The 25716-nt window shown below is 43.2% G+C and overlaps 1 protein-coding gene across 3 annotated transcripts in view; it reads left to right on the plus strand.

Annotated features, from left to right (window-relative positions):
• Window positions 1–25716, plus strand: part of LOC146581977 (connector enhancer of kinase suppressor of ras 2) — a 67308-nt gene that overhangs the window by 26079 nt on the left and 15513 nt on the right. For all 3 annotated transcript variants that reach the window (XR_014894156.1, XM_085289083.1, XM_085289076.1), the window contains exons 6-17: window positions 1461–1580; window positions 3594–3653; window positions 3787–3855; window positions 7688–7834; window positions 14426–14553; window positions 14671–14882; window positions 16852–16938; window positions 17747–17955; window positions 22994–23031; window positions 23140–23182; window positions 24872–24920; window positions 25235–25407. Coding sequence is in view for 2 of the 3 variants with exons in the window: in XM_085289083.1 (XP_085145209.1) it covers window positions 1461–1580; window positions 3594–3653; window positions 3787–3855; window positions 7688–7834; window positions 14426–14553; window positions 14671–14882; window positions 16852–16938; window positions 17747–17955; window positions 22994–23031; window positions 23140–23182; window positions 24872–24920; window positions 25235–25407 (1335 nt within the window). In the remaining variant the exon portion in view is untranslated. The remainder of the gene's footprint in view (window positions 1–1460; window positions 1581–3593; window positions 3654–3786; window positions 3856–7687; window positions 7835–14425; window positions 14554–14670; window positions 14883–16851; window positions 16939–17746; window positions 17956–22993; window positions 23032–23139; window positions 23183–24871; window positions 24921–25234; window positions 25408–25716) is intronic.

Raw genomic sequence — 25716 nt, forward strand, 5'->3', positions numbered from 1 at the left:
ATGTCTGGCTTTCTGTTTGACTGCTTTTAAATCTCACGCCAGCCAGCCACATAAGTTAACCTCCCTATAATCTGTGCTCTGGTGCTGAGGAGGCGTGTCAGATCAAGGTCCAGGGTGTCAGAGCTAGAGGAGCTGAGAGTAGCCGCACTGGTGGCCTTTTTGTCTCTCTACTCGGCATTAATCCCGGGTTAGGACTATTAGTCTAATGATCAAAGAGGAGCACAAGTACAGCCCCAATATTGTCACTTGAGCTTTAGCTTGGCATGGCTCTATACACGGGATTATAAATGCACCTTTTCTCATTGTTTCTACCCCTAACCAACCTTTAAACCCACCCTCACTAAAACTCAAAATGCTGTTTGGTGCCTGAGCTGGGTATGCCATTACATAACGTGAACATGCTGGCTAGAACATAATATTACTGTATAAACATAATACTAAGCAGACAAGGCGATCTTTAAATAAGTGACTCAGAAAAAAAGATGCAGGTGTGTGTGAGAGACAGCATCACATAGCCAGCTCGCCGAAGATTCTCCACCTTTTTCTTTCACACTGAATGAATCATAGGCTGTGAGCTGTACACACACACCGTGTGTATCACATGTGTGTATACTGAAGATCTCCTCTGTTCGTTAAGTAACTGTAATCTGGTAATTGCTCATTAGGACGTAGATCAGAAGATTATTTCATACAGGGTTCATCACTGCCATGCTAGTCACAAGCATACTGTAGCTGTAGTCTGTCTTCCATGTATGCCTGTTACATTTCAGCGTGTGTGCATGTGTGCTAGCATGTGTGTATGCACTACAAAGAGATGCTATGAAGGAGGATAAGCAGGGTAACAGTGTCTGTAAACCACCTGCATTCAATCAACTAAGATTAGAAGGCAAAGATAAATGAACTTGCATGCGTGACCGAGCACACAAACAGCCTGAAATATAGTCAAGGTTTATTTAGAACAGGCAAGGTGAGGCAATGCTTTTTGTGAGTGCTGCTTGGATTGGGTAATGTTGTTTGTATTAGGAATAGGCTTTAAGTGCAGTGTGGGGAAAAAATACAGCAGTTTTACAATTTTTCTTTTTTTGCTTGTTTCATTGATATCCAGGCAAATGTTACTGATAAAAAAAACAAATGGAAACTGTGCTCTGTAATTTAGACGTTAGAAAATGTCAACTGAACACCTCAGGCTGGCTAGTACGGCTGATGTGTTGTTCTGTCTGTGACGGTGTCTTGTGGGCATGCCTGCGGGCGGACTGTGACAGGAAACAGTTTGTGCGCTGGATTGATGGAAGTGGCGACGTGGAACAATCTGATGAAATAATGTCTGTTTCACCTCCTCCAGCTAGGTCACAGCATCCCTTGCGGCCCAAAACCAATCTCAATAACTTTCTGTCTTCCTCTTTTTCTGTCTTTTTCTTTCTTCCTGTCATTTTCCCTGCTCTCTTTGCCTCCATCTTCAGTGTAAGACCTTAGCAGGGATATGCGATCACATCATCTCTCTGTCGTCAGACTCTCTGGTCTCTCAGTCTGCCCATCTGGAGGTGGTCCACCTTACCAGCATCATGCCAAACGAAGGCCTGGTGAGGACCTCTTTGAAGATGCACACAATCAAACAAACTAAGGCTGTTTTAAAACTGCATATATCAACAAGTACTTTATTTCGACAATCGATTAAATTATATTTGTACTGTGAAAGGCAACCTGTAGTTGCATAGCATCTTCTAACCTAAAAGTCTTCCAGGAAGCACTTATATAGCTCTTAATTTACATTTTCCAGGCTCCAGGTCTTGGTTTATTTTTTGCAAGTATCGTAAAACTGTAGTCTCATAGAAAGCCCAGTCAAGTAAGAGTGCAGAATTTGGACCGGCGGTTTGAGTGTTTTGGTGGTTCTTGGCTATCCGGAAACTTTGTGTTAGCCTTTCCTTTAAAATGATCCATCTGTACAGTTGAAGTCTCACAGCAAATATTTCCTAACTAGGTCTGAAGTTCTCACTTTTCAGGTCAAAGGATAAATATGCAGCACTGTGCAGAGGTCTTGAAAATGCCAAAGAAGTTCTAGACAAAAAACTTGTATCCTGCCATTGTGTGCAGTGCATCCTGGACAAAAGTCAAACTGGTAAGCCTAAAAAACTATCTACAGCAGACGAGAAGTCATGTCCTTAAGAAATAGGAAAACCTCCAGCAAAGACCTGACAGAAGACCTGAGAAATGTATCTGGTCCTTCAGCTGATCCACCAACTGCTCACTGAAGCCTCATCAGAAATGGTCTATGTGGTAGGGTGACTGTCAAGGAAGGATGTAAAACAGAGAGAAACTGATAGCAAATTACACAAGAACTGGACTGAAAATATGTGGCAACAGGTCTGATGGAGTGATGAATCCTAACTGGAAATTTCTGTTCAAGTAATTTTCAACATGTATGTACACGGTGGAGGCTCTGTCGTGGTTTAGGCTGCATTTCAAGCCATTGGTGGTGTCTTATCTATCAATCTTGTTCTTCTTCTTTGATCCCTAGCTGGCGTTAGGCCTGGATCGGCTCCTAAGCCAATACGCCAATGGTGGGTGCCAATGGATGTCGAATTTCCTTCACAACTCGTTTCCATGCATGACGATCGTTGGCGATTGTCCTGGCCTTGTCGAGATTTATTCTGCAATCTCTGACGTCATCTTCGACCTGTTTTAGCCATGTTTTCTTTGGTGCTATTTGTTGGATTCTCCACTGGGTGGGTCGTTTACACCAGAAGAGTTGGTGTGGTAGTTGGCTCGCGTCCATTCGACACACATGGCCAAACCATCGCGATCTGCGTTTTTGAATTTGCTCCTCGATTGGTGGTTGGTTGTCGCACATCCGTCGGATGTCCTCATTTCGAAGGCGGTCTCGAAGTGATACTCGCAATATTTGCCGAAGGTAACGCATCTGGAAAACTTTGAGTTTGTTGAGGTCCACTTTGAGCACCGTCCACGTTTCGGATCCATAGAGTAGAATCGGCAGGATCAGTGTCCGGAAAAGGTGGATTTTGCTCGGGATGGAAATATTGGTTCGCTTCCGGTGTCTTGTCTATAAGGTGTCTGATTGGCAACAGCTTCATTTTTCAACGTGGCAATGATCCCAAACACACTTCCAGTACAGTAACAGCATACCTGTGTAGAAAATCACACAATGGACCTCTATCAGTCATGGATTGGCCTCTACAGAGCCTGGACCTCAATGTTATTAGAGCATTGTGGGATCATCTTTACAGAGAACAAAGCAAAGGGCAGTCAACGTGCAAAGAGGAGCTTTGAATGTCCTTCAGCAAGCCTAGGGAACTATTCCTGAAGACTACTTGTAGAAATTAGAATAAAGCTTGGCTAAGAGAGTTCATGCTGTATTAAACAATCAAGTTTGTCAGTATTATGCAAACTCTGTTTTTCCCTTATATTACTGTGTAAACCGCTCATAAACCGGTGCACCTATTTCCCATTTATCTAGCAAAATATAAAAACACGAACGGCAGCTCAAGACTTTTGCACAGTACTGTACATATGATGTATTTCCCTGTGTACTCTTATACTAAATCCACCCTGCCTACCTGTGTTTGCTTGCGCTTCAGGGGATGTATATAAAATCAACATATGATGGACTCCATGTTATCACCGGAACCACAGAGAATGTGAGTTTTTGCTTCACTCATTTGAAAGGTTGATGCTCCACCAACCCCAATATAACACCGATTTTGTTGCCTCAGTATTCGCCTAAATTTGTTTCCATTGTCTGTTTTTGTCCTCCATTTTTTGCCTCTGCAGTCTCCAGCAGATCAGTGTAAGAAGATCCATCCAGGGGATGAGGTGATCCAAGTCAACCACCAGACAGTGGTGAGCTAAAGACCTGCCAAACACAACACTGAAGGCATAAAAAATTACAGAAAAGGTCCTTTCCATTTGTTTCCACCGTGACTGCAGTCTTTTGTTCCCATTATGTGCTATGTTAAGGAGGTGCCAAGGTACATAATGTCTGCCGGCACCACCACTGCTGCCACCATGGTGCTTCCTGTCCTGTGCCTGTGTTGCTATATAGGCTAATTAGGCTAGAGGCAGGAGCAGATTATAGGGCAATTGTTAGAAGACCTTTATTCAGACCAGTGTGATTATCTGCTCACTCTTTCTGGAATTTCTTCCTATTGTCAGAAAAAAAAAAACCCTGAAGGAGGCATCCTGTTTGAAATGAGAGCCCATGTTCCACTTTCATATGTGAAAAGCTGTATTCTGCCTATAACTCATCACATCAGAGAAAAGTAGAGAAATGGGCAGCCATTTTAAATGGAACGATGGCTTGTGAGGGCATGTGATTGAACGTGCCTATCTATTGCCTGTGCTGTCAGCTCGGGCACAAACAATTTGTTCCAGTGTTTATATGAGTTTTCTGAAGGGGGGAGTGTTGTGTCTGTGTGCAGACGTCTTTTGTCTGCTTTTTTCCCCATATGAATTTCCTTGTGCATCTTGATAGGTGTTGCTCATGCGAAAGCATGCATGCAGGGGCTTGGGAGCGGTTCTGATTGACATGTGAGGGAGGTAGGTGTTATCTCTGTCTCTCTCTCCTCGGGGTGACGGTGCAGATCGCACCCTGCCAGGCTCTCAGCTCCAACCCTTCATTACTCCCTCAGCTAGACCCTCACCACTCTGATACCTCACTCTGGGGTAGGAGATAAGCAGTGGGGGAAACAGAGGTGTGTGTGCGTGTACGGTGGGGGGGGCTGAAGCATTTGGGGGAGGCTGAGATGCTGAGGCAGAGCTGGGAGAGTTGGTGGGAGGGAGGAGGAAGTAAAGAGGGACTTGGGGAGAAGAGTAAGGGGATAAAAGAAAAAGAGAAGAGGGGGGAGAGACAGCAGAGGGAAGTCTCCAGTCAACACAGCTCTTCGTTCAATCCCAAATTGAGCTGCTAAAGAGTAAAGACGGATACACACCACCAGTAAACTGTAACTGTCAACAGCAATTGATAAGTTCATCTTATCAGCCTTCAAAGTTAAAATTACATTAGTGTGAATATGGATCGTACAAATTCCGTTACATTATGGAATCATCATGTAGGCCTATTAAGCAACAACGCTGCCTTCGTGTCTGTGAATGAGGGTTTTTGGAGACTCACTTCAAAACAGGGAGTTGTTTTTTTTAGCTCAGCTTGTTTTCTGAGGAAAAATGTGGAATTTGCTCAAATAAAAAACTGATTGTTTGAAGAGGCAGCATAATTATGTGGAGGTAATAGCATCTGGGAAAATAATGAAGACCCCTGGGATTTGAAAAAAGCTCTCCAGCAGCAGTTTATGCTCTGTTATTTTGGTAGGTCTCTCCCTGCTTCCCTTTGCTATCTGTGTATTTGGATAAGAGAGGAGACCTAAACTGGGCTGGTTACCAGTAGCTGTGTGAGCCCTTGTAGTTTACAATGCACTATGTTGCTGTGGAGCTTAAAGTCATGGAAGAAACAAAAGTTTATCTTGATAAAAGTCGAGTTCAGCTCACTCGCAGTTTAGCTGCATAAAAATCAAGGAAAGGAAATCGAACCACAGTCTTATCAACTCATGTAGCTTCAAAACTACAGACACGACAGGATTAGCTTAGCATAGCTAAATCAGGTGGGGGCAGCGTTTGCTTCAACAAACAAGATATTGCACTAATTGTTAAACTTCAGAAGCACTGATATAAAGGGGTTTTTTTTGTTTGTTTTTTTCTACATTTTGTCAGATTTGAGCTACCTGTTTCCACCATTTCCCAAGTGATTACACTAAGCTTGGCTAATTGTTGTGTGGTTATCACTTCATGCTAAACAGTTTGCTAGCAATCAGCTCAGCAGCCAAGCACGACAAGAATGTCCCAACATGTTGAAGTTTTCCTACTATAAAAGAGGCCAAAATGCTTAAATGGTAAATGTTCTGTGAGCGTACACAGCTCTTTAAAGCTTTGTCTAAAATGAGTCGACTTTTATTTCAAATCAGGAGCTGATTAATGTATCGTAAACAAGATTTAAAATCTGACCAGAGATTCAAAGCTAGCTTTCGATGCTTGAAGGTGTTTAGATGACAGGAACTATTTGTTTCCACACTTCTGTTTGATAAATGTCCTTACCCCTCGCACAAGGATTTGAGCTTGAGCTCAACAGTTCACATTGGTAAATTACAGCACAGATGAATGGCCCCAGTTTTAGTGTGTCCAGGAATAACCCCTTTTTGGTTTAAGTGGCAGGAGAGAACAGACAGCAGTAACTCACTTTGACCCAGGCTCTTCCTGCATTTGAACACTGACTGAACTCAGAGCTCTGAACTGGAGAGGGGGAAAGTGGACGCTACAGGCCGACACAGGCCATCATTATGTCAGGAATAAGGTCAGAGCAGCTCTGTCTCTGTGTGTGGCTGAGTGTGCATGCGAGTGTATGTGGCCTCTGCGGACATTTACAGTGGCTGAGACCAGTGTAGCCAATCAATGGCCTGACGACTACTTCGAGCTCTGGAGACAGGCCGGCCAGAATTGCTGCAGTCAGCACTCCTTTCTCTCTCTCTTTTCTGCATTCCTTAGGCCTAACTATACTGACTAAGCAACCCTCTATTTAAATATGACACTTCTTCTAGACCAGTGGGGCCACTGTGGTCAGTTTTTTGCTTTACTTAAGGCTACAAAGTTTAGCATTCAAACACTCTGTGTTGCAGCTTGTATGTTTGCAACTATTAAATCGGAACATTTTTTCCTTTTAGGTTAGACGTGCTTGTATTAGACTACATCGAATTTTAGCTTTGAGTTAAATAGCAAACTCTAAACTAATTTGGTAACTAGTTTCAGAAATTGCAAATTAGAGGTTTATTATAGATGGTATTACATGCACACCTGTGGGTTCTTTCCGGGTAATCTGACTTGCTTCCACAGTAAAAATGCATATTGGTTTAATTGGGGATTCTAAATTGGCCATAGGTGTGAATGTGACTGTAAAATTTTTCTGTCTCAATTTGTTAGCCCTGCCACAAACTGGCAACCCTGCCTTTTGCCTTATGACAGCTGGCATAGGCTACAGCAACCCTGTGACACTGAGTGCAGAAGAAAACGGACTGAAAGTCAACTTGGCTGGAAATCATGCTTGGAAAGTTTTCGGATAAGGCCAGGCACTAGTGAAAAATAAACTTAGCTGTCCATCACTGCGTGTCAACTAACCAATTTTGACCAATCACATTAACAAATCTTACAAGACAGACATACCAGAGAGTGAAAGCAGGTGATATTTTGAAAGCTAGCAGGTACTATTTAGGTAGGTATGAAGTTAGCATGTTAGATAATTCTATCTTTGTAGGGAATATTTGTGTATAACATGAATGGAACTGGCTGGCAGTGATGATATCTATCTATTGGACATTTAAAACAGAAGTTCCTCACAGGATGCTGGTTTGTCTAAGCTGTATACTAGAGCTGCTCCAGTGGCTTTTCTAATAATTTCTTTCATACTATTATTACTCTCTGTCTGGAAAAAAAAAAGTATAATATGTCCTAGAAACATACACTCTTTTGGACAAGCAGTATCAAAAGCATGTGTGTGGTGGTTTGCAGCAGCAGTCAGTCCTATATCTGCTGCTGTGCATGGTGGTTTTCCACAACAGATTCAGATGAGCCTGATTCATTGTGTAGCAGTTTGCAGCAGTCGTTTCGGGAGCCTGGTATGTGTGTTTCTCAGGTGGGCTGGCAACTGAAGAACCTGGTGAATGCTCTAAGAGAGGACCCATGTGGAGTCATCCTCACGCTGAAGAAAAGGCCCCAGAACACCCTGAGCTCCACACCAGCTCTGCTCAGGAACGTCCGCTGGAAACCACTGGGCCTGCAGGTAAACACCAGCACAACTCACAGACGCATTAATGTCTCGCATGCTGACCGGACAAACGGTCAGACTCAGTTTGAAGAATTACTGTGACTAAAATGTGAACGGAGATGTCAGAAACTTGTATTACTTGTATTACTCCCCTTCTGTTTAGTCTCATGCATCCTTATCAGCACACTCGACAGCTACAGTGTAAATTCACATGTAGTAACCTGTGTAGTACTTCCATCTTTGACTCACTCTCACTCTTGCTTTTACTGCCCACACTCTGCATTCTGCTCCTGGCATTTTAAACGAATATTGTTTTAAAAGAAACTTATTCCCTGATTGACCTTGTATCAGTCCTTCCGTTGAGCATTTAAGAAATCTTTTTTACCATTTGCCACACTGCTGGCAGCGTTCAAAGCCATTCACAAATGCGTAGGCAGCTAATGCTCAACCTGAAGAGAATTTAGGCATACAGAAGGCTTGCTTTTTTTTTGTTAAACAGCAATAATGCTAAAAAATCATAGCAGTGGAGAGTAAACTACCTAATTAAATCTGCACTTTATTTCGATCTTGTGTAAAGGATGTAAATAGCGCAACGTGGCCTAAAGTTTTATGCTGGAGAGAAAGAGTTTAGGCAACAAAAGGTCATCCGAGGGGTCCCCATCCCACTCCCCTCCTGCTCACATTCAGATTTATTGAGACTTTAGTCCCGATTCATTCAACCTTTGCCCCAGAGATCGTCTCGTTGTCAAAGACGAGTAAATTTTTAATGTACTGTAGATCTTAAAGGTGGAACGCCTGTTTGAAGTCTCGCAGCTCGTAGTGGGTGTACACATTTCACTTAAGGGCAAATACTTTGTTAATCTGTCACTCGCCGCCCAGAAATATCACTGAGCAATTTAGGCACACAGAAAGAACGAGCTGTGCCGAGACGGACGGAGGGGTGAGGCGAGGGCTAGTCTGATGCTGCCTGAGTGCTCTCTGCGCCAAATGTTTTGTCAAGATCCTGTGTTGCACGGCTGCTATTTTTATCTCAGCATCAGGCTAATTCATTTACATGCTACATGTATGCTTTGATCTCTGTTCAGCTGCTCTTTAGCTTTTTGAGGGTTTTTTTGTTTGTTTTTATTTTTTCGTATGCTCCTTTTTTATTCTGTGCTTTCTGTGAGCATATAACAGCATTATTAGGTGGCATGCATGCAAGTGTATATTTATGCAGAACTTGCAGCTTCTGGGTAGCGATGTGCAATAGCGCTCAACTTCATCACCACAAGGTGAAAGATCATAACAAGGTAAAAGACTCTTCTCGTTTCCAGGTTGCTGCCTTGTTATCACGGCCCCCGAGTTGTCATCAGGAGCCTATTGTTATATTTATGCAATAGCAGGGGATTGTGGGAATTCTACTCTGATGGACTGCTTAGACATAAACGCGCCATGAGGGGCCCAGATCAGAGCGCAGAGATATCTGCTGGAGAAGAGAAGAAAGGAGTGTTTTAGTTTTGTTCTCTCTCAGAAAGACTGGATCTCTTAATTATTCATAAGCAACTACAGGCAGCTCCACTGGCTCTGAAACAAGAGCTGCTACTCAGCAAATACTGTAGATAATTCACTGAATCCAAAATATCTTGCTAAACAGCCTGTTTGTGTGTGAGCGTGTGTGTGTGTGCGGTGGAGAGAGGTGGGTGTGCGCACATTGCTGAGCTTGGCCGCATGCACGCTTGTCCATCTGGGTGTCGGAGCAAGTGTGTTACTGTATGTGTTTGTGCATGCATGCGGAGAGATGATTCCCCGTCATCGGACCCGTTGCTCCTTTGAGAGGCGAGGGAACTGGGTCACTTCACTGTGTAAGCGCTGGTTTTTGGATGCATTACTGTACATGCACGCTTCCAAATCAAACACACATAGAGAAGACATGCGCACTCGCACCTCTGAGCTCAATTTTGGAGAATGAATTGTAAGGGCTGCGAAGTTTAGCTGAAATGTGGCAAATGTACAGCTGGATTATAACTGAATCCACAAAGGAAACAATTTATCTCGGCATGTTATCATGTGATTCCAAGCTCCCGAAATCCTTCCATGGCAACGTCTTTTATTCTACTAAATAATGACATATCTCTCTCCTTTGCTCTCTCTCTCGTTCTTTCTATGTGTGTGCCGGTTTGTGAGCAGCAGGAAGGAGTAAAAGCAATTTGATGATTCACTGTCATTACATGTGAAAGGGTTTTAAAAGAGAACACGAGGATTACCGTGATGATGCATACCGCATGCGTGCATTCTTGCATGAATGTCTTCTGGGCTGCTGCAACATGTATGTGTTACTGAGAGCATCCACGTCACAGGTCACACATGCGCCACACGTTGCCTGTGACCCTGCTTTCACAAACCTGTTACATGCTCAGACATATAAACCATTACTCTTGATAAAAACCTGCTATTTTGAGCAACATGTATTGGCAGAGAAGCTCTTAATTGATTGGCTAGCTGAGTGCGAGGGAAGTTATTGATTTCTATTATTTTTTTTAATAATCACAAGTCGTTCTTTTGGTCTGTTATTGTGCTGTGTGGTGTTTTCAGCTCCTAGTTTCATACTCAGTGCAGTCATATGAGTGGTATCAATCTCTTCATCTAACTAGAGGCATTAAAGCAAATAATTACATTTCTCCAAATGTCACACTGTTAATTTGACACATCGGTATATGCCATTTCTATTTTTTCCACATGGGCTTGCTTTAAATATAGTCACTGGCCACTTCATTATGTACACTTTGCTAATACTGGGGGGGATATTGGGCCATACTGACATGATAGCTTAAAACATTTGCAGCAGATTCTTGCACATCCTGTCCGCCGCATCCCCCCAAAAAACGGATCCATTTGAGCTTTTTGACACGGTGGGTTATCCAGCCATCAGGAGATGGGTACACTGTTGTCACAAAGGGATAGACATGGTCAGCAAGAATCCTCAAATAGGGCTGTGACATTTAAACAATGCTCAGTTGATAGTTAGGGGCCAGGAGAATATCTCTCATATTATTAAACCATGAGCTGCCTGAACCATTGATGCAAGGCAGGATGGATCCATGTTTTCTCATTGTTTCACACCAAATTCTGTCCCTGCCACTCCGAGTGTTGCAGCAGAAATCAAGACTCATGAGACCCGGCTGCATTTTTCCAAACTTCAATTATCCAGGTTTGGGGAGCCTGTGCAATTTGTAGTCTCAATAGCTTGTTCTTAGCTGAAAGAGTGGCATCTGCTTCAATGCTCGACGTGTTGTGCGTTCAGAGATGCTCTGCTGTATAACTTGGTTGTATACAAGAGATTATTTGAGTAGCATAAACAGCCATGCCAGGTTCAATGTCACTTAAATCACTTTTCTTTCCCATTCTGATGCTTGATTTGAACTTCAGCGGGGCACCTTGACCATGCCTAATTCCTAAATGCATTGAGTTGCTGCCATGTGATTGGCTGATAGATAGATTTTTGCATTAACAACCAGCTGAACAGGTTTCTATAATGAAGTGGACATGAGTGTCCCTCTGGGTCACAGTATGGCTTATTTATCATTATTTATCAGTCACTGTACCTTATAACTTCTGTGCTTATGATTGAATGTTTATTATTTCAGCACATTTTAGATTTGTCTGTAAATGTTATAGCTGAGTTTAAGTTTAGATTAGTACTGTATTTTTCGGACCATAAGGAGCACCGGATTATAAGGCGCGTTAAGCAAAACAAAACAGTCAGATAAGTCAAACTTTACTCAACTCATTTTTCTTGCTTCCTCCACTTCCCTATCATTGATTCATTAATGTTCAATTCTCTTGCAGCTGCTCTATTCCCATGTTGTTGCTCAGTTGTTCTCGTGACTGAAGTTTGGTCTGTTTACAGCATCTTGCCATGCGATTGCATTTGTCCCTAACCATCGGGAACCCTCATGTTAACGTTTATCGGGTGTGAAAGAATTGCTGCACATTTCACGTATGTCAACATACTGATTGTTATCAAGAACACAAATTACTTGTGTGATATTTACACATCATGTGGAAAATGTGAAGGTGTGATGACAGTTTAGTTCTAGTCAAAACATGTTTATTGTGCTGATCGAACAGAAATGTTAGTGCAGATCTAAACTGTCCTCTCTCCGGGAGCCTGGTTCTGCTGGAGGTTTCTTCCTGTTAAAAGGGAGTTTTTTCCTTTTGCCAAGTGTTTGCTCATAGAGGGTCATATGATTGTTAGGGTTTTCTCTCTGGGGCGATCGTGGCTCAAGAGTTTGCCTTGTAATCGGAAGGTTGCCGGTTCAAGCCCCGGCTTGGATAGTTTCGGTCGTTGTGTCCTTGGGCAAGACACTTCACCTGTTGCCTACTGGTGGTGATCAGAGGGCCCGGTGGCGCCAGTGTCCGGCAGCCTTGCCTCTGTCAGTGCGCCCCAGGGTGGCTGTGGCTACAACGTAGCTTGCCATCACCAGTGTGTGAATGACTGGATGTGTAAAGCGCTTTGGGGTCCTTAGGGACTAGTAAAGCACTATACAAATACAGGCCATTTTTTATTGTAGGATCTTTACCCCACAATATGAAGTATCTATATAAATAAAACTGAATTGAGTTGAATATGGCGTTACATAGCTTTATTCAATGGCATTATGTTGTTATTTTGATACACCAAAGGTGACTTTCCTGATATTTCAGCCGGGTCAAATACTGCCATTTCATTAAAGTGTGTAATATCAGAAATTACACACAAGGTGTCTTTTTGTGCCAGTGTGGGCGTCACCTGTTTTGGGCCAGTTCCACAGTCTCACTGTAAAGGACTGCTTGGTGTCGCATTTTACTATATTAGCACTTTTTAAAAAAACTTGTCTACAACCAAGGAACAGGCAGGAAACGACACTCTGACATATCAGGCAGTGCAGCAGTGTTTGACATCCGGATGAACGATAAACGGCATGGCTTCCTGTGAAACATGGACGCTTTTTATACTGTAACACACCAAATTGTCTGCAGTGGATAAGGCCTATTGTGACTTGAAAATTACAGGCTCACTGAACTTAACTCAGTAAAAGAATCCAAGGAATGGTAAAACATTCAATTTAATAACTCCCCTTTTTTTGAAACATTCTTAAGCGTTTAAGGCCTTTACTTTGTCAAGAGAGTGTGTGTGTGTGTGTGTGTGTGTGTGTGTGTGTGTGTGTGTGTGTGTGTGTGTGTGTGTGTGTGTGTGTGTGTGTGTGTGTGTGTGTGGCTAGGAAAATTGGTCTGGGAAAGGTTTTAGTGGTAGATTCTTAGGTAGTCTAGAGTGGACACAGCGGGGGTCAAATGCTTTAAGTGTTGTTTTAACAGACTAGAATTTCTCCTGCTGTGTTACTCCCATCTCTCCCTACTTCTACCCCCAATCCCTTTCCCATGCAGGGAGCAGTGGGCTGTAATCACTAAATTACTGTTTTCAGACTCAGTTCGAGTCACCAAACTGCACAGCTCCCCCACCTCTTTCCCTCTTTGTCTCTCGTGCTCTCGCTCACTCTCTAGCACTCTTTCCCTTTCTCTCTTTGTCCTATTTCATTTGCTCTCTCATGTCGTTCTCTTCCCAGCTCGCCTTCATTATTTATCGTGAAGCCGTCTTACTGTAAGCTGCCTTTATGAGTGGAGGGCTGTGCGGGAGAGAGAAGAGGAAGACAGAGGCAGCCTGGGGGATAGAGGCGAGGGAGAGAGAGGGGAGAGGAGAGGATGGAAAGTTTGGAATATGAAATGAATTTGATTAATACGCTGCTGATGAAATGATGAAACCACGGGCTTTCGTAATGGGAGCACTGCCCACTTTGCCGTTGCTCAGGCTTCATATCTGTTTATCTGTCTTCACTTGTGTCGTCTCCGTCTAAAATGGAGCGTACTCCTCTGACAGTAAAACACTTCATTTTTCTAAATCTGTAAGCCTCTTCCTCAGGGGTGGAGGGGTGGCGGCACGAGCTAAGCATTTGCCACCCCCGACTGTTTTGTCTGAGAATTAATATAATTTGTTTATAAACTTGGACTGAGTCGCAGTGACATCAGAGGTGAGGCATCCTCTCCTCACGGAGGACTCCGTAACAAATGGGTGTCCTTGAGTCAAGCATAGGTAGGAGGCTACACTACTTTCCCTCTGTCCCCGCTTTTTCTTGTGGCACGGGATGCAGGGAGGGGTTTACAGAGGGGTGAGAACCGAGGAAGAGCAAAGAGAGCATGGGAGAAGGAGGGGTTGTCATGGGAACAGACGTGGAGAGGCCTGTGTGAACGAAGAGGCTTGAGACAAAATGACAGGGTGGTGAAGTGACTGAACTTGGGGTAGGCAGGTATTTAAAAAGGGAAAAACAACATAGGCGACATGACAGCGGTGTGGAGATAACGCTCTTGTTTGTGATTCGCTCTTAAAACAAATGCCAGGTGCAGCGCGAGCAGGATATCACAAATAAAAGGCTCCATTCCCTTGTAGGACCGTAAACTGTGTGCTTGTTTGTTTTTCTGTGAAGCAGGGAAAGCTCTAATGCTCACTTACTGCAGGTTGTGCTCTGAGATCCCTCACCATCCTCCCATTAAAGACTCGTCCTTTCTCTCTGTTCTTCTGTTCTCTCTCTTCAGCCGGTCCCGACCAGCCCCACCAGCACCTCACCTACACCCGGTGGAACTTTGGGCATGTCCAAAATGGATGCCCCCAGCATGCAGGACGTCTATATCCTCTCTCCTGTTTCCGGACTCTATAGCACCAGGTCAGCCTCACACACAGGCAGATGTCTGATGATGACCATTACATTGATTATTATGATACAACGATGATGAGTACACTCATGACAGCGGTGATGACAAGCTGTGCTGTCTCTCCCCAGGGAGGAGATGGGTCTGATGTCATGTGACGACATCAGCCGCTACAGCGTTAGCTCCCAGTCGGGCTCTAAAGGTTCAGAGGCGGTCAGTTACTACCTGGACCAGGACAGCGGTCAGTACTTCTCCTTGCTGGAAGGAGATGGACCGCCGGGACCTGACTATGACAGGGGTCGCAATACGGGGGTTCGTCGGCGAGATAAGACCCCTACCCACGGTAAGAGGTCAAGCGTGACCAGGCGGCATGGATGGAGCAGGAATGGCTCTGGGTCTGTGTTTGTAATGGAAAAAAAAATCATGCTTTCTCCCACAAGCTCTCTCACCTTTTCTTTTCACCATGCTCTCAGAGCTCCTCCTTATATGTTTGTTCATCACCCGCTTCATGGCTCTGCTCCTTTGTGTCATTTTCCGGCGGACACATGTGCCAAAAGCAAAACAAAATCACACGCCAAACAGTCAATCCAAATAAACTGTCTCCAGCTCCCTGTCTGCCCCACCACCTGTGTCCACCCTCGTTCCAGATCACTTCCAAAGCTTCCTGTAATGCACCCTTCCTCTGAGTTTATTCAGGCACAGCTATATGGCATGCAGGATGAGGGTCATTGAAGCTGAGTCAGAAGGCAACATTACTTTATCATCTCTTTAGCGAGGCAGTCTGAGAGCACAGTGGCAAAATGAAACTAATATTAGCGATTACATATGCAAGAATGTCCTCGTATGTTTCATGTGTCGTTTTGTGCCAGGCAAAACAGCATGACAAATCTTTACCAGGATGGTGGCTGAGAAAGAAATGATGGGTTAAAAAAATACCTGTCATGTCAGACATGAGTGCAACAGTATATACTTTAGCAATGTCAATAGCAGCTAACATGCTAGCATGGATATCTATACTATAGTGGAATATGCTAGCATTTTCTATACCTCCAAAGGCAAAGAGAGGGGATTGCTAAATGAAGTTGCAGGACCATGGCATTATGAACAGACAACATGCCTGATTTGAATTTAATCAGTTTCCCTTTCAAAGTCATCTTCTCGTGCACCTCTGGGCCACTTCCAGTGCAGCTGCTATTTTTAGATCGATGTTTGTTTTGTCTCTTCTGCACTGTGCACTTTGTGATCTCACCGTGGACCTCGATTTTTGTAGGAAGAAAACATAAAATTTTTGCTTCAAACTGAGCTGTCATCACTGGTGAAAGAAAGTGACCTGTGATACTGTTAGCTGTGTTCGGTTAGAGTTCAAGGTTTCAAGCACAACCAGGAGCATCCTCGTGGTTTTTTGCCTTGTTATGCACAGGTTGTGCAAAGTGACATGTAAAGCTATAAACCCAGCTTTCAACTGCCACATCCTGGAATACCTGCCGCTGAATATAGCTGAGTTTCTACGGTTTTTCAGTGGATGACAATAAATCTTATACCATTATGAAACATGTTTATTAACCCTTAAACGGGGAAACAGTTTATTCTGCTACTGATTCTCGTTTGGTGTCGTTTCTTGGATTGGATGATTAAAGTCTGAGATAGTGGCAATTTAACAGTTTATTCGTTTAACAAAGGGGGGCCTCAGTAGCTGTGGATAAACCGAACACACGCACAAACACCTGAGACCTCCTCCTCATGATGGCCACCAGCTTGGCCCCACACTGCTGTGAGATGGCATCGTGAGTCACCCAGCAGGGTTGTGTTGTTTACAGAATATTTGTGGCCAACATTGTTTGGCATCGGCAGGAAGGATCTCGCACGTTTTCAGGTATCAGTACTGGACTGCAAATGATTGACAAAGCAGCCGAAGTCCTAAGAAAAACTTTGATAGACCTCAAGAAAGGCTGGAGAACTATTGCTCAAGGCCACTTTTAAAAATTGCACAAAAATCTGACTCCTTGGAAGCAAAATATAAAGAAATGAGTGACTCAAGACACCGTCAAGCTTTGTTGAAATACGAATGAAATTAAGTGACAACAAAATATAAATTCAGCCTAATTACGGGGCCTTACTCGACACTCGCCTTGCAAGCTGTGTAAGTCCCCCGAGAGTCTGCCCAACCCCCTACCTGCACACACCTTCGCTCCCACCTGTCTGCCCCACCAGCTGTGTCCCACTCTGTCTCTTAGTCGCTGCGTCCTGCAAAACACCCCACCTCCAGTTCCTCCCCCATAGCAGACTATCTGATTGATGATTGGTACTTCCAGGTGACCTCAGACCCGTTTCCATGCCTCCCGAATATAACTGGATGGCCGAGGCCAAGGAACCCAGCATGGGCAAGAGAGGGAGCCGAGGTACACACACACAAACACCTATACATGCTAAAGCACAGCCCTCACACACACTGTTCAGACTGGTGCTTTGCTTCATACTCAGCTCAACACATTTCAGCTCATCTTCTGGTTATCCATGGTGGTGTGGTTGTGTGAGGATACATATCTACCAGGTATGTATCTGACAGGGTGAAAAACGAACATAAATGCAAAGCGACTGCATTTATACAGCTGCCCTGGAAATGTGGATATTTCAATGTTCCCGATTTTACCCAGCTTCACCTTTTTTTGCGGCAATACTCAATTTGTATTCAGCTGGGGATCCACAACTCTGCCATCAGAGAGTCTATGAATAATATTAAAGCACAATACAAATGTTGGGGTTCTGCCCTTCTCCCTCTCCTTCTCGTTCTCTCTGTAACTTTTTCGTTTTCTAATATTTAAGTGTTCGGATAAGAAGCAAATTAGGTAAGATGCATTGTCTATGTGGAGCCAAAGCAGTATAAAACTTTCTGTGACCAACAAGATTTAGTTGTTGTGGTGCCTCCCAAATCAACATAATCACTGCAGACAGATTAGATGTATGTCCCCAGCTGTGGCGCCATATCAGATGCAACAGCTCTGAGGCACTTTTATCCTTTTCTGTTGGGTTTTTATCTGTAAGGGTCTATTCAGTCTTGTCTGTTTCCGCTCTGCTCAGGGCTTCTCCTTTGGCTCTTATATGCTATCTCCCCCCCTCTGTGGTTTTCCTCTTACTGTCATCCAATCTATCGATCCTGTCCATCATCTAATGTCCATGTCCCTTCAATCCCCCTCCTCTTCCATACAGATTCAGACAACTCCCTCCTGCGCTACCTTAGTGACGACAAGATCCTGGTGATCGAGGAAGAACCCGAGGGTCCGAGCAGAGAGAGCCGCCGGGATTCCACCAGACGCTCGAGGCGTAAGAGCCGTAATCCCAGCAGCCCTAGTTTTCCCATCAGCCCCTCCATGCTGTCCTCCACCCTGCTCCTAGACCAGCCACCTGAAGCTTTGCCTGTAAGTACATTAGTTTTGAACGTTTATTGTTGCCTTTAAATACAGGGCGAGTAAGTTTTATCCACCTTCATCAGGACACAAGCTATTTTAAAACAGACTGTGTCCAAGTGAAACAACTGTCCCATAGTCAAACCAATTTAGACTGACATTCTTGATAGAGCCTTATAGTCATATGGAGAACATATAAAGGAGCCAAAGAGAGGGGAAGTCCACTTTGCTGTCAGCACAAAATTCAAAAGCCAGCATCTGATGGCATTTGTAGACATTAATGAATGCATGACATTTGTGAAGGCACCATTAATCCTGGACGTATACAGAATTTTTGGAGCAACACGTGCTGTCATCAAGATAATGTCAGTTGAAGAAGAGGAAACCAAAACACATTTACACATCTTAAATCAGCATGCTCAAAACACAAAGAGCTTCAGGGTTAAAGTAACCTGCATTCAAGAAAACATAAACTTTTCAAAACTAAATTAAATGGTGCTGGAGCCTATCGAAGCTGGCAAGGAGCAAGAGGCACACAGAGATGGAAAACCATTCATCCTCACATCTACACCTAGGGCCACATTACAATCACCACTTATCTGTGGACTGGGGGAGGAAACTCAGGCCCGAGCCGGCCAGTGGATTCGAACCCAAGGCCTTCCGTTGCTTCACTGCTAACCAGAGTTGCTCTATCATCGACAAAAGTAGCAATTATTGTTCAAAAAGTAACAAGCAATTATATTTCTGACTTGATTCTTGATTTTCTGTTTCCTGATAATTAATTTCCAGATGTATTTGATGTCTGACATTAACCATGGAAGAGAAAGGCCTGGTACTGATAGAAAGGTGCACACAGAGCATCACAGTTTGTTGTTGTCCAACAGACAACAACACGTGAGAGCATGTGAGCATCAGAACTGGACCACAGAGAAATGGAAAAAACATGATGAATCGTGTTTTCTTTTATATTTCGTGGATGGCCAAGTGCATGTGCGTCACTTAGCTGAGGATCACCTGGCACCAGGATGCACTGTGGGAAGAAGACGAGCCAGCGGAGGCAGGATGATGCTTGGAGTAATGTTCTGCTGGGAAACCTTGGGTCCTCCCATCCATGTGGATGTTACTTTGACCTGTACCACCTACCTGAGCATTGTTGCAGACCATAAACACCCTTTCATGGAAACTGTATTCCCTAAAGGCTCTTGCCTCTTTCAGCAAGATAGGGCGCCCTGCCACAAAGCAGGAATAGTTCAGGAATGGTTTCAGGAGCACAACGAGTTTGAGGAGTTGACTTGGCCTCCAAATTCCACCGATCTCAATCAAATCGAGCATCTGTGGGTCCACCCTTCATGATCCATGAAGCCCCTACAGGGTTTTTACAGTCTGTTGCTAACAACAACGGTGCCAGACACCACAGCACCATTTCAGGGGTCTAGTGGAGTCCATGACTCGACCAACACATTATTAGGCAGGTGGTCAGAATATTATGCCTGATCAGTGTATTATTCAAGTTTGAACATTTCCTAATAAATATGTTATTTACTTTGTTTTACTAACTTTTTTCAGACTACAGTGCTCAGCTGTTTAAGATTATTGAGCCATTTTTAAACACTAAACTACTGATAGACACCAATTTAAAGGTTTACACCAGGGCCGGTGTCCTGCAGGTTTTAGATCTCACCCTGGGTCATCATACCTGAATAAAATGATTAGTTCATTACCAGACCTCTGGAGAACTTCAAGACATGTTGAGGAGGTAATCTATCCATTTAAATCAGCTGTGTTGGATCAAGGGCACATCTAAAACCTGCAGGACACCGGCCCTTGAGGCCTGGAGTTCCCCCACCCCTGGTTTACACCATTGTTAGGATTTACTGGTCTTAGGACTAGGTTTTTCTAAGACAGGGTTAAGAAACGCACTGAAACAAAACACCGACGTGTTACCTTCATTTTTGTTAACTTTAATGCTTGTGTATTTCTAGCCAAACCTTTCTCCTTATTATCAAACATCAGATATGTCTGGAAATTAAGTATCAAGTGCTAAAATGATCAGAAAATAAGCAACAAGCAACAAGAGTTTGGAGAAACAGAAAAGAGTTTCAGAAGCGAAGCAGAAAAATAAATAAGATTAATAAACTATCAAAATCAAAGATGTAAATGAAAAATCTTCAGAGGAACCACTGAGTGTAGCGGAAGCTTTATTATTAGTGAATAACATGGCACAAAGCTGATCAAAAGCATTAAGTCATAACTACAATTGCTTGTTCTTATCATCAGAGGCATCTGGGCCTCTGAGAAGGGACCTGCCGGTGGCTGTAGGACAGGTCGCGGTGTTCGCACCTTCTGACATGCTGTCGGTTGTGTTTGTGTGCATTTGTCAGGTAGAGGACACAGAGGAGAGCGACAATGATAAGTGTTATTGCACGGCCGTCAGCATCGCCCATGACGGGAAAGACAGTGACACCGAAGCACTCCCCTCCATAGCTCATATGTTTCTCCCGTGCGCAACAAGCTCACGTGCACGCGGCTACGCGCAAAACAAACGAGCATACAAGGAGGGCATTTGTATGCAGGGTAGCCATCTCACGACTCATCCTAACTCATCCTAATATCCCCCATCTCCTCAGACACGCCTGGGTCTAAATAGGAGTTTATTCTGAATAAACACACACGCTCCCGTGCGCACACACAGGAGCACGTATCCCTGTGAGTAGGTGTATGACTCAGCATCAGCTAGACCAATTACAAGCTCAACTGACAGACTGTGCTTAAAACACTACGCACGCAAACACAAACACGCACACACACCACACGGCAAGCTAACAGCTTAGCTCACACCGGCCCTCTCTAACCCTCTCGGCTGCGTGTTTCTCACGGTGGTGAGTCATACCTGTTTGGTGGGACATGAAGTATACCATCCTGCACTAACAAGCATATGCTAACCTAAATGACCCGTGGGTTTTGTCTGTCTCATTTCCTCTGTCTGATTCGTTTCTATCATAGCAACAGTTTGGCAAATGTCACACAAACTGAACGGCAGACATTTAGAAGATTTTTTGTTTTTTGTTTTTTAGTTTTTGCACATTTTTTACACTGCATGCCATTAGATTGCCCATACAGGTGAAGTATTCTTCATATCATGTACTGTAAGATGTGCAGTGTATAAGGCTAGCAAAAGAACGTGCAACAGTACTTGTGTTGCAAAATCTCCTGGAAGACTGCAAGGATTATGAGATAATGAAACCCCGACTGAGCCCCTGCTCTCCAGCAACAAATGCTCCTAATGATCTCGTCGCACTGTGGCTCAGGATCTGAGGATCCCTTGAGCACAGAAAGCTTCACAAGTAGTCCCATTTGTTTAAGAAGAATATTTTGTGATAATGGATTTTTAAAAAATAGATGTTTTTAAAGGACACCACAAGTGAATTCACTGAGCTGCAACTAGATTTTTATAGTTAGGTCCATACGTGTTTGACATTGTCATAATTTTTGTAATTTTGCCTCTCTACACCACCTCGGTGAATTTTAAATCCAACAGGCTAAATGTGGTTGAAGTGTATCCTTCAACTTTATTTCAAGGTTTTTTTTTACAAAAGTACTGTATTAACTGTTCAAAAATTACAGACATTTTTCCACGCAGACCTGCATTTTCAGAGGCCTAAAAGTATTTTGGCAATTCACTGACAAGGGGTTTTGCTGCCAGATGATCTTCCTTCATTATTCCATAAACAATTAGCCAAATTATAGATTAGTATTGATCTTATGTGTTCAAGGGGTATTTGGTAGCTTTTCCCTGAACTCTTAATATGAGGTACAAAGAGATGTTAATGCACATGAAGGAGGGCCTTATTGGGCTGAAAAAAACTATTTAGGAAGATGGGAAAAAGCTTCTAGTACAATCTGGTTATTCTTTAATATAAGGAATGCATTGGAAAACTCAGCAAGAAAGACCACAGGAGACAACTAAAGACTGGAGGTTTCTTTACTTGGTTGGCTTCACAACCTCTAACCAAGTCAAGAAACCTCTTGAGGAGGAAGGTGTGTCATTGCCAAAGTCTACAATCAAGAGATGCATTCATGAATAGAAATACGGAGGGTTTAACACCAAGGTGAAAACCACTGATTACACATCTAAGAGAACATCTAAAAGAGTTTGACCACATCCTCCGTCTAACATGGTGGAGTCAATATTATGTCATGGCCATGTATGGACACCAGTGACCCAGACTAGTGTTTATTGATGATGTGACGTCTCATAGAAACAACGGGGTGAATTGTGAAGTGCGCAGGGCTGCACACTCTCTCCTCATATTCAGTCGAGTGCTGCAAAACTGATCAGGCAGCACTTCACGGTGCAAATAGCGAGCGTGCTGCAAAGCCAAGAGATTCACAAGGTCAAGAAATGTGACATCCTTCACTGACCAAGTCAATCAATGACAGCCAAAGAGAAAAGTGGCAACAACTGCAGTAAAGGCCTGGCAAAGTCTGCACTTTAATAATTGTTTGGTATTTTCATTAAAAATCCTCTGCAGTGGTGCATGAAGCAAAATTACAAAATTAGCATTACTGTCCAAATACTTATGACCCAAACCCATTGCTTAAGTAAAAAAAATCAAAATCCTACTTTAGTGGCCTGGAAGTATACATTTTTTAGGATCAAAACATATTTAAAGTGGTTACAACAAAGTGGTTTATAATGCAAAATGTCACTTTTCAGGAGCATATATCTGTTATATTACTGGGACACTCTCCCCCTTCAGGTCATTATGTTTGTGGTGTTATAATTGGGAGCAATTCTCGTAACACTGCAGTTAGCCACAAATAGTTTCCCTGCAGACTTGACTGCAACATAAAACAATTCAGTAAAAAAAGGCAGTGCAGCGCTGATGAGTCTTGATCCTCAGCTTTGCTGTGATCCTCACGTTAGTCTTATAACTGTGGTGTTTTCATTTTAGCTGTTATTCATTCATTTATACAGTGCAGTGTAAATATGCGTGCAGAATTATGGAAGGTTTCAGAGGTTATTTAATGATTTTTATTTATTTTTCAGAGAGGTGCAGACACACTGAGGGCAGACACAACAGACAGGTGAGTTTGTGTCCGTGGTTGCTTGGCGGTTTCACCGCTTGCTTGTGATTGGTGGAAGAGGTTGTGAGAGTCATTTGTGCTGACTTTCAGCTCTGTGCCTTCTTGCAGGTACTCGGGCTCAGGAAGCTCGGGAGCCGCCTCCATGAGGAAGGTGAGGGGGAAAACAGTGCTAAGGGGACTGGCTTTATATTTTCTTAACATGCTTTATTATGATGGGATTTTTCAAGCAGCACTGCCTTCAGTATACTGATTCTGACTCTGGCACCATTTTAATGAAGTGACAGTTACATCAACAATCTCCTAGCAACCGCATCTCGCTGTTACACGGAGATCAATTATGTCTTAATCGCTGAACATACAGCCAGACAGGAGCAGGAGAGATTTCTGAGATTAAATCAATTTAGCACTTCTTTAATTGAATAAAAAGATAACAGTCGGGTAAGTTGAATTGGTTTCCATTTTTAGGCTACTGTGGCACAGGGAGCTGCTTTAGTCATTAGCCCCAGTCTTTTCTCTAAAGCAACATGAGTTGTCGTGTACAGTGACTAACCTTGTTTGACTGTAAACAGACAAACAAATAGCTGCTAGGCTTGTTCATTTGTGTTAGTACTAATGCTATCACCTAAACACGCATTAGCTTCTTTGATCTACAGTTTTTTTTATATAGAAAACTCTTGTGGAAAAATCATTTGGGTGCAGCAGGCTGACCTTAAACACCTATACATGACTGAGCTTGACTGAGAGTGCAGACAAAGGTCTGCATGGATAAAGTCCAACTCTTCTGAGCTTCAGAGTTTGGGCCACAGCCTTCTGGCCAGCTGTACAAACATCCAAGGATCAAAACCAAAAGAGCAAAAAAAACCTAGTTTATTCTCAAGGCGGTAGTCTAGCCACTGGTGTCAAACTTGGACTCGGGTGATGGAATGCACAGATATATAAAACAATTGCATTTTACTCTATGCAAATCATGGTTTACAGCTACTGACATCCAAAAGGGACTGAAAGAATCAATTTATGTCCACTGTGAGCGACCATCTTTGAACAGAGGCGGTGGCTTACGACACCAACTGTCTGCCATCTATAATCCAGTTCTGAGATCCTTCCCCAGACGCCTTAATGCCCACTCACATCCTGGGCCATCTGACCTCAGGATATCACATGATAGGGTGGGGTTAGGTTTCACAATGAGCTCACCCGAAACCTTGGCTGCTTGTGACCTACACCCGTTTTCACACCTTGGCTCATGTGATTAGGTAGAGGATCATTAGGGCATCCATTGTCCCTCTTGAGGGGACACTCCCACAGGGCTTAAATCTGGGACTCTCCACCATTTGACCCTAGAACCGAAGAAGCTTCTTGGATGAGAGGTGAAACGTCTTCAAGCGACTTAAAGAAATCCAGACGCTTTTCTTTCCAAGCTCCTTAGACTTTTCATTAGATAGCAAAATAGCTCAATTTAAACATTTGATATGTTTCCTATGTTCTGTGGTGATTAAAACATACCTTTATGAGACTTGCAAATCACTCCAATCCACTTTGACATTTTATACAAGATCCCAACTTTTTTGGAGTTAGACTTGTATTTTATTAATTTACTAAAAGTCTAAAAGAAGAGCAGTCCTGACCTCTTTGGCACACAGGTTATTACTGATTGTAGGTCACTTCCTGCTCTCTGGTAGGTTTAGCCCTGTGCCTGTAATCCTCTTTGGAGTGTGCCTGATGAAAATTTGAAAAAAATCAGCTAAACATTGCGGTGTGAGCTAGCCGCTTAGCTGTGTGGTACATCCATTAAACAACCACAGACTTTCTCTCTAATATCTTTCTTTTTTCCCCCATCTAGTCTTTCCATTACACCTCCCTAAGAACGAAAACCAAAAAGAGAAGTAAAGGTAGGTACTTTTCTGTTTTATTTTCCAGTGTAGGATCTTCACAGTAACACACTGCAGTGCTGCATGCATGGGAGCACTTGAGGCCCCCGTGATTTACCCTGAAAATGTGTCTAAACTCCAGACATGATCACTCATCGCTGTGAGATAATGACAGGGATTAAAATTCTCCCAGAGATAAAGAATAGACTCCTAACATTTGAATTTCATTTGTTAGCATTAGCAACTTCAAATACTGATTACATGTTAGCACACACAGAGTACTTATTTTCACTGTCAGACCTTCAGGATTCTTGGTCTTTCTTCTCCCTCGCTAGGTTCCCTCACTAGTGCCAGTCGAAGGAGAATCTCCTGTAAGGATCTCGGCCACGGTGACTGTGAAGGCTGGCTATGGAAAAAGAAGGACGCTAAAGGCTACTTCACCCAAAAATGGAGGAAGTACTGGTTTATCCTCAAAGAGTCTTGTCTCTACTGGTACACCAACCAAAACGTAAGGCATTACATTCAAAAACACAGCAATTTCGCTGTGCTTATTGTTGCCAGAACTAATGAACACTAGCTAGTTGTCACAGTTTCAACACAAAACTTCACCAGTCCACATATGAAGTGTAATACAGTGTCTGATACAGATACATTATTATATTTCAAATGACTATAATGGCTCTCTTTCAAATTAGAGACCAAATTAGATTTTTGAATAAAAAACAAAAACACCATATGAGGCATTATTAATAGCATATAGCAATGAGTGCTACAGGATATTAATGTTAATGATTTTCTCTTCAGTTTTGAGGCTTTT

This window comes from Mchenga conophoros, linkage group LG2, assembly GCF_057382185.1.
Source record: "Mchenga conophoros isolate Kocher_MC1m ecotype Shallow Benthic linkage group LG2, M_conophoros_male_GT1.1, whole genome shotgun sequence".
NCBI classification, from domain to species: Eukaryota; Metazoa; Chordata; class Actinopteri; order Cichliformes; family Cichlidae; genus Mchenga; species Mchenga conophoros.